This window comes from Odocoileus virginianus, unplaced genomic scaffold (genome assembly GCF_023699985.2).
Source record: "Odocoileus virginianus isolate 20LAN1187 ecotype Illinois unplaced genomic scaffold, Ovbor_1.2 Unplaced_Scaffold_18, whole genome shotgun sequence".
NCBI classification, from domain to species: Eukaryota; Metazoa; Chordata; class Mammalia; order Artiodactyla; family Cervidae; genus Odocoileus; species Odocoileus virginianus.
The window spans coordinates 961,005-969,485 of NW_027224280.1; the positions used below are offsets into that span (position 1 = coordinate 961,005).

The 8,481-nt window shown below is 55.7% G+C and overlaps 1 protein-coding gene across 1 annotated transcript in view; it reads left to right on the forward strand.

Annotated features, from left to right (window-relative positions):
• Positions 1–4,940, forward strand: part of IKBKG (inhibitor of nuclear factor kappa B kinase regulatory subunit gamma) — a 22,521-nt gene extending 17,581 nt beyond the window's left edge. The window contains exons 4-7 of the mRNA XM_070462920.1: positions 2,898–3,041; positions 3,299–3,441; positions 3,616–3,677; positions 3,922–4,940. Of these exons, the coding sequence (XP_070319021.1) occupies positions 2,898–3,041; positions 3,299–3,441; positions 3,616–3,677; positions 3,922–4,064 (492 nt within the window). The 3' untranslated portion in view covers positions 4,065–4,940. The remainder of the gene's footprint in view (positions 1–2,897; positions 3,042–3,298; positions 3,442–3,615; positions 3,678–3,921) is intronic.
• The last annotated feature ends 3,541 nt before the right edge of the window (positions 4,941–8,481 follow it).

Consider the following 8,481-nt stretch of genomic DNA (forward strand, 5'->3'; position numbering starts at 1 on the left):
GAGCTAGACAGCTCAGGGCAGGAGGCCTCTCTCATTGGGCCCCTGGCAGGTGGCAGTCCCATCCGATGATGGCAGTGACAGGGCTGGGTTTTGTCAGCTCACAGACGGAATCTGCATCTGATAGACTGGCCCAGGCTTGGAGAGATGCTGGGACCAGAGCTGATCTCCAGCAGCGCCCCACCATCACCCTGCAGTGGGGCTGAGGCAGCCTCAGTCCAGCAGGTGGCCTGGCCGAAGCCTGGACCCAGAGTGCAGGGCGCTGTGTGGACATAGGAGACCCGGGTCGGTGGGGGGTGCTGGGCCATCAGTGCTGTGTCCCCGCAGGCAGGAAGTTGGAGGCTCTTTGGGCAGGTGTGGAGCCTGCATGGTTTCTGGAACAGTGCCCCTTTCCTGCTCCCCCCCATTTGTTACTTCTCCCTCCCCACCTTCTAGAAATTCTATCAAGGCTGGCTGTCTCTGCTTCTTTCCTCGCAGTCCCTCCCGACCCGTCCACTAGACGGCCCTGGCCAGCACACCCAGCACCCGCCTGTTGTAACCTCATGGGCAGTTCCTGGGGCGCGCCTTTCCCCTGGGACCACCTTCACCCTCAGAACAGCCTTCCCGGATGGCTGTCCCCAGCCCAAATCCACTCTGAGCCAGGCACCTCGCAGTCATCCCTGTCTCCCCGGCCAGCGCACATCCCAGTGTCACCCGGAGTCCTCCCCCTTCATCGCCCTGTGCCAGGACTGGTCCCCTGCCCTGGTGTCTGTCTCAGCACCATGTGGTGGGGGTGCTGGGCTGGCCGGTAGCCCCCTGCCCCGGGCCTGCCTGTGACCTGCGCTTCTTTGCAGGGCACGGGTGGCCAGCGAGCAGGCCCGGCAGCTGGAGAGCGAGCGGGAGGCCCTGCAACAGAGGCACAGTGTGCAGGTGGACCAGCTGCGTCTGCAGAACCAGAACATGGAGGCTGCCCTGCGCATGGAGCGCCAGGCCGCCTCGGAGGAGAAGTAAGTGGGCCGCGGTGGGGGGGAGCCCAACGCTGTCCCTGACCGTCGTCACACCCCAGAGAGGCGTCCTGGAGAGGGTGACATCCTTCACTCTCCCGTCCACATTCTGATTCCACCCTCTGGCCCACATGTTCACAGTGTCTTGTTGAAGATCCTGCTTTATCTTTGTTGGGGTGTCTTTTGAGTCTTCTTTCATCTTAAACCGTCCTGCTTTTCTGGATTTTCATGAAGTTGACTTTTTTGAAGGGGACAGGATATCTGTCTTTAGTTTTATTTTTTGCACATAAAAATACGTATTCTTCTGAAAAAGAACTATGTCTTCCAGAATAAATACTTCGAGACTGGCGTTGTATTACATTTTTATAAATTTCATTCATTATTGTCTCTGGTTCACTAAAAACTGCTGGACTCTCCTGTCTGCTGCTGCTGCGGTCAGTCTGTTGTGACAGGTTTTTTACTGTTTTTCTTTCTTTTTTGTTGTGATAATGTTTTGATTGAACTTACTTAGTTTTTGTTGTGATATGTTTTGATTGAAGTACATGAAGAAAAGCCAACCTCACAGAGATGTGTAGTTGGACCAAAGCTCTGCTTTGTGATACACATTGCTTTCTATACTTTTTTGAAAACGTGTGATTTAAGGAAAAGGATATGAACTAGGTAGCAAAGCTTGCCTCGGAGCTGACAGCCTGCAAGACCCAGAGGCACCCCAAAAGCCTCATTCTGGCCTTTGGCCTTGAGGAGAAGGAAGGGGGTGGAATTGAACTCTGTGGCTGGATCAGGACAACGTGGGTTCTTTTCCTCAGGCGGAAGCTGGCCCAGCTACAGGTGGCCTATCACCAGCTCTTCCAAGAGTATGACAACCACATCAAGAGCAGCATGGTGAGCAGTGAGCGGAACCGAGTGAGTACAGGAGAGGTGTCCTCAGGGTGTTGGGGACTGACCTGCCCCTGTCTCCTCTCCCTGCAGTCTGGGAGCTGATCCCCTCCCCCCATATCCGGGATATTGGAAGTCAAGGCCCTACCTTAACAGACTCACAGAGCTAGCTTTGGAGAGGGATATTCGATTCATCCTAGAGCTTGGTCAGGGCCCTGGAGTGACAGGTCAGACCAGATTGGGGGGAGGTGGAGATGCTTGGACTGTGTTGTTTGCTGCCCATGGTGGACTGGGGGCGGGGCTCCAGATGCTCTGCTCTGAGCAGGATCACGCTTGTCTCCGTGGCTGCTTCCACCTGCCAGGCGTCCATTGGGAATGTTTCCGTACCAGTATTGAAGGTATCTGGGAGCCCTGTGCCTCGTTGGTCATCATCAGACCTATCCTGAGTGTAGTTTCTAGTGATCACATTTCAAGGATATAGTTAAAACAGAAACATACCTGGAAGAGACTTATAAGGGTAAAGCCTGAAACTGGGTCACATGATGAAGAGTTAGTTACAAAACCGTGGCCCTTTGACCTCAAGAGGGAAGGCTGGGTGTTGTGTGTGTGTGTGTGTGTGTGTGTGCATCTGTGTGTGTGTGAGTGTGTCTCTGTGGGTGGGGTGGAGGCCCGGGCAGGAAAGGGGGTTGTGGGGCATCTGTGAGGTGGCGTCGCAGGAGGACCTATGAGACTTGGCTTAGCAGGCACATAGTGGAGCACTAGGGCATGAGACTGGTCCGCGTGGAGTGGGTGGCCCCTGTCCCTTGGAGGGTTGGAGGAGGACTGTACAGCTCAAGATGGAACGTCAGCCTGGGGGAGGTTGTGTCAGGTGACCCCAGCGGTTCTTTCTGGCCTCCTCTGCCTTTCCCATGCCTTGCACAGCACCCTGTCTTTGGTTCCTCTTGGTCCTCCTCCCCAGGAGCAGCAGCCGGCCTGGGGATGGCCCGGCCTCCACGGCTGGGCCGGATGAGGCTCCGTCAGCTCCCTGTCCCCCACATCTAGGGACTGCAGCTGGAAGATCTCAAGCAGCAGCTCCAGCAGGCCGAGGAGGCCCTGGTAGCCAAACAGGAAGTGATCGACAAGCTGAAGGAGGAGGCGGAACAGCACAAGATCGTGATGGAGACTGTCCCAGTGCTAAAAGCCCAGGTGAGGGCTTACCCCTGTGGCTGGCCTGGGGGGGCGCAGAGTAGGACACGAGGGCTAGGACTTGGTGCGTCTTGGGCGTCATTTGGCAGTGACCTCTTAGAAAGCCTCTGAACCCTTCAAGACGTTCCTTGAACTCACAACGCCCTGGTGGGGACCGTCTTTGTGCTGAGGGGCTCTGTTGTCCCCTGTCTGTTCCCCGGGCCTGGCACAGAGTGGCCGATGGACAGCACACGCCGCCCCTCTCTTGGTTTTGCCAGGCGGATATCTACAAGGCGGACTTCCAGGCCGAGAGGCAGGCCCGGGAGAAGCTGGCTGAGAAGAAGGAATTCCTACAAGAACAGCTGGAGCAGCTGCAGAGGGAATACAGCAGGCTGAAGACCAGCTGTCAGGAGTCAGCCAGGTGGGGGTCGGAGCACAGGCCCCACAGGCAGTGGCGCTGGGTCCTGGGCCCATTGGGTCAAGGGGAGGTGGCCTCCCCCTCCCTGCCTTGCATCCCATCCTTCCCCCAGCCTCGTGCATGCTGGAGACGTGACCCAGATGTGTTGATTGGATGCTTTCTTTTCTTTTCTCAAAGGATTGAAGACATGAGGAAACGGCACGTTGAGGTCTCCCAGCCCCCCTTAGCCCCTGCCCCAGGTGAGCGAGCAGCAGGGAGGAGGCATGATGGATCCCAATACTATGGGGGAAGAGGGAACTGGAAGTGGCCCCCTTCTCCCCATCAGTACACCCGTACCCCAGGGGCAGGCCGAAAGGGGAGATGCTAGCCTTGGTGACTCGGGTGATCATAGCCCAGGTGTTGGTCCTCGCCTTGCCCCACAGTTGGTGCAGGGGGACACACACACAAAGCCCACCCCAACTGGTGCCTGATCTCTTTCCCCAGCTCATCACTCCTTTCACCTGGCCCTGCCCAGCCAGAGGAGAAGCCCCCCTGAGGAGCCGCCCAACTTCTGCTGCCCCAAGTGTCAGTATCAGGCTCCTGACATGGACACCCTGCAGATACACGTCATGGAGTGCATCGAGTAGGGCTGCAGGCTGCCAGGCAGCCCAGGACTGTGCTCTCTGCTGCTTTCCTCTCCTGTCTGCCTGGGCCTGAACTAGGGGCAGCTGACACAGAGTGGGCGCCCTCTCTGAGCCCCAAGACCTAGCCACAGGGCCCCATGCTTCTACACCCTCATCCACAGGTTCACCTCTCTTAGGGCAACACGGAGCCCCAGCATGGCCCACCACTGTGCCCTTTTGATTCGTTCTGCCTGCCTGAGCTGCTTGGCTCTGGGGTTCACACTTTTTCCACCTTTGCTGGGAAGGTCACAAGCCACAGCTGGAGCTCCTGGACACCGGCTTCCCAGGCTGAGGTGGGCAGAGCCTTCCTCCCAGCCACCTGGCACAGTGCCCGGGGCGCAGGTCTTGTAAGCTGGGTGCTGTTCCCTTGGCAGCTGCAGCACATGGGACTGACACTGTCTGCTTCTAATGGACGTCGGGGTCGCCGTGGTACAAAATCCTTGTGCATCTCTCATACGTACCTTGGGTTGGATCCTTCGAAGCAGCACCATTGAGTATCCACTGGGGCTAGACAGCGGTGGGGCCCCTACCCTGGTGTGCCTTCCTGCTCTCCCCACAGCTCTGCCATGAATGATGGGTGTCCATGTGCCCCCCAACCAGGTGAGCTCCTCTCTGTTAAGAGTGAGCTTGACTTATCTCTTCAGAGCTTGAAGGGTCCTTTTCAGTTCTGGTATAAATGGCCTGCTTGGATTTTTTTACATATTTTTCTATTCGGCTGTTAGTCTTTTATTCCTTGACTTAAAGAGCTCTTTGGTCATTAGGGGGATCGACTCTTTTCATGTGTGATGTAACGTGGTTATCTCTTCCTCCTAACTTGGGACTGGTGTGTTTGCACTGGAACCTGTTCTCTTGTCGTTTCGTTTATCCTGCACAGCGTTGTCACCACCTCTTGGTCTGAGGAGGTATGCATGTCACAGGTACACTTGCCCCGTGCTGCCTGACGCTGCAGTTCACCCTGGTCCTCCCCAGGAGCGCTGCCACCAAAGTCTGATGCTGTTCCCTGTGCCAGCCCCAGATGCCCCAGCCTGGCCAACAGAAGCCACTTCACCATTTCTGGCAGAGTACCAACACCAGAGAACTCTTCCTTATAGTTTTGCAAGAATCTGGATATTTCCGAGGATGTCAATGCTGTGGGCATCAACCCTGTAATTGTGGTTTCCTTCTCAGCGCCCAGCATCCCTCTGTGCCCCGGGGGCTGCCTGGTTGGATACGGGATGGCACAGACTCCCGTCCCTGGGTTTTGTGTGGGACTCCCTGCTATCTGGCAGTGCCAGGGCAGACTAGGATTGGGATATCAGTCTGGCTGGATGATGGCCCAGCCAGCATCCTGTTCTGAAAATAAGCCTGGGCTGGGGGCTTTCTTGTCATCTGCAGGGGTAGACTGATCTACTTCCTGAAGCCCAAGTGTTCAGTTGCAAATGGGCCTCAGGAACATGTTAAAGGCACAGATAGGTTCTCTGCTCATGAATGCTCTTTCAAACCGTATCCTGCAATTTTTCTACAAGAGCACTTGCCATTTCGGGGGAATGTATTAGTTTCCTGTTGTTGCTGGAGCAGGTGACTACAAACTTGGTGGCTTAAACCAGCTAGAATTCATTCTTTCCTACTTCTGGAGGCCTAACTCTGAAATCCAGGTGTGGGCAGGCTTTGTTCCTTCTAGAGGCCTCTTTTCCAGCTCCCAGTGGTCTTCCTCAGTGTTCCTTGGTAGGTGGACGTGTCTCTCCAGCGTCTGACTCTGTCTCTACGTGGTCTCCACTTCTGTCTGCATGTCTTTCTTCTCTTTCAAGGACACTTAACTGGATTTGGAGCCTCCCCCACCCTGAGTCATCCAGGATGACTTGTCTCCAGATGCTTGCTTTCATCACATCCACAAAGACCCTTTTCCCAAGTAAGATCACAGTCACACGTTCTGAGGGTCAGGACGTGTGCATCTGTGTTGGCCACCGTTCAGCCCAGCACAGGGTCATCTTCTGGAGCCTACAGATGAGGACAGATGTGTTCGAAGGCAGGCATCTCTGGGATTGGCAGATCTGTCAGAGGGCTTGTTTCCTGGGGTGATGGTGACCGCTTCGCTCTGCAGAGGCAGGTGACCCTGAGGTGAGGAAAAACAGAGTTGGGAGTAGGTCCTTGCAGGCTCGGGGACTGTTGAGCTTCAGACCCTGTCATCTCCAGCTGGACCCTGCTGCTGGGGCTGATGCACGCAGCTAGGAAAAAGAAAGAGGATGGCTCTGTTGGACCACTTGCATCCTGGATGGTGGCTCCTGGCTGGGTAGGGATTGGTTTCGTGCTTCTAAGATGATGACAGTTGCACCAGAGTGCTTCTCTGACCAGCCTCCTCTGAAAGGGGCTGAAAGAAGGGGAGACCCCAGAGTGGTGTGAGGTGGACATTCTCTGCCCCCTCAACCCAGGAGTGTTGCTACGGCTCGGGCAGACGCCCTCACCTAGGCAGCACAGCGGCTGTAGTGGGAGCTTCACACACGTTCCACCTGTGCCCCAAAGCAGCTGCTTTGGGGCTGGCGGGGACCGGGCACCGGCTGGGACCCTCTATTGTCTGGAACCTTCTCTTCCTGCAGGCTGGGCACCCCTCACACCCGGCCTCCTGCCTCCTGTGGGGCTGACGGGATGTGAGAGACTGAGGGTTTTCAACCAGCCTTCTGAAACAAGGGGCTGGATTCCTCCCGTGAGGGAAGCAGCCTGCCTGCAGGGTCAGCTGTGGCCCCTGGACCCTCACGACTGTGGGTTTGGGTGGTGGAGATGGACAGATAGGACCTCCATGTGGGCATTGCCCATTGCTTCCACACACCCTGCTCCATTACCTGGTTAAGAAAATGCATGTTAAGAGCAATCGAATAAGCACAATACAAAAGCATTTCTTCCTCGTGAATGACTAGAACAACACAGACTCAAACTAGACAAAAAGTGATTTCAAAATGGCAACAAATGCTGACTTCTTGTGCCCTGTTGACAAGGCGTGGGGACCCATTGCCATGGGGCTGGTCGGGCGGGATGGACAAGCACATAGGGAGTGTCCCAGCCTCCTTAACCTGGCGACTTCGGCACTGTCAGGGTGCTGGCTGCAGCAGCATCTGTAGCCACCAAAGGCTGTGGAGTAGGAGGCAGCACTTCTGGAGTGGTGGATACCTCATCACCTGGAACCCACTCTGGATCACGTGGGTGTGAAAAAGCCAGCAGATGCAGTGATGTATGAAGTGTGACCCCAATAAAAGAGGGAGAGCTGTTGTGCGCGCCCTGCTACCATTTGGATAGCTGTGGTGGTAGGATTACTAGTGATTAAGTTTGCCTTACATGTTTATGTATTTTCCAGATGCCCCTCATTTGTATGTATTACTTTGATAGAGAATGTATGTTCCTGTGAACTTGGTCCGGGGTGGGTGCAGCCAAGGGGTTTGCCTGCGAGTGGCTGGCAGCAGATGGTACGAGGGCAGACTCCTTGCTTCCAAGCTGTGTGTGCACACTTGGGGGAGTTGTGCTGCAAACAACAGAAACGTATTGTCTCCCAGTCGTGGAGGCCGGAAGTCCATGATCCAGGCCTGGGCATGGTCAGTTTCTCCTGATGGCAGTGAGGGAGGGTGTGTTCCAGGCCTCTCTCCTGGGATGGGAGAGGCTGTCTGCGCCCTGTGTCTTCATGTCGTCTTCCCTCTGTGCGTGTCTGAGTCTCTTAAGTGTCCACTTTTATAAGGACACAGTCCCATTGGATTAGGGCCACCCTCGTGACCTCCCTTTAACTCAATCACCCCTGAGAAGACCTAGTCTCCACATGCGGCGGCATCCTCAGGGCCAGCGGGTGAGGACTGCCCGGTGCCTTGGAGGGAACACATTTCCACCCATAATGTGGGATGCCTAGCTGTCTTTTTTTTCAAAAACGTCTTACTTCTTTCTTTTCGGCTGTGCTGGGTCTTTGTTGTTCCGAGGGCTTTTTCTAGTTGCTGTGTGCCGGCTTCTCCTTGCAGTGTCTTCTCTTGTTGCAGAGCTTGGGCTGTAGGTGCGCAGGCTCAGTATTTGCTCATTGGCATGTGGGGTCTTCCCGGCCCAGGGCTCCGCACACTGGCAGGCGGATTCTCACCCACCGGACCACCAGAGAAGTCCCTAGCTCTATTTGATAGGAGGCCGAAGACAGCATTTAGGTGACAGCATATAGGAGTCTGCTGTTAGAAAATAGCTGCTGCTCCACCTCCGTGGTGAATTGGAGGCCGCCTGTGGTCCCCTACCCACTGATGGGTCAGAAAGGGGTCAGGGCTGAGTGGCTTCCTTGGCCGCAAAAGGACATCATTGGAAGGGCCAGGCCTGACATGTTCCTCGGTGGGCTTTGCTGAGGCACAGAGAGCAGCAGTGGCTCCTTGGAGAGAAGCTGGAGCCCGGC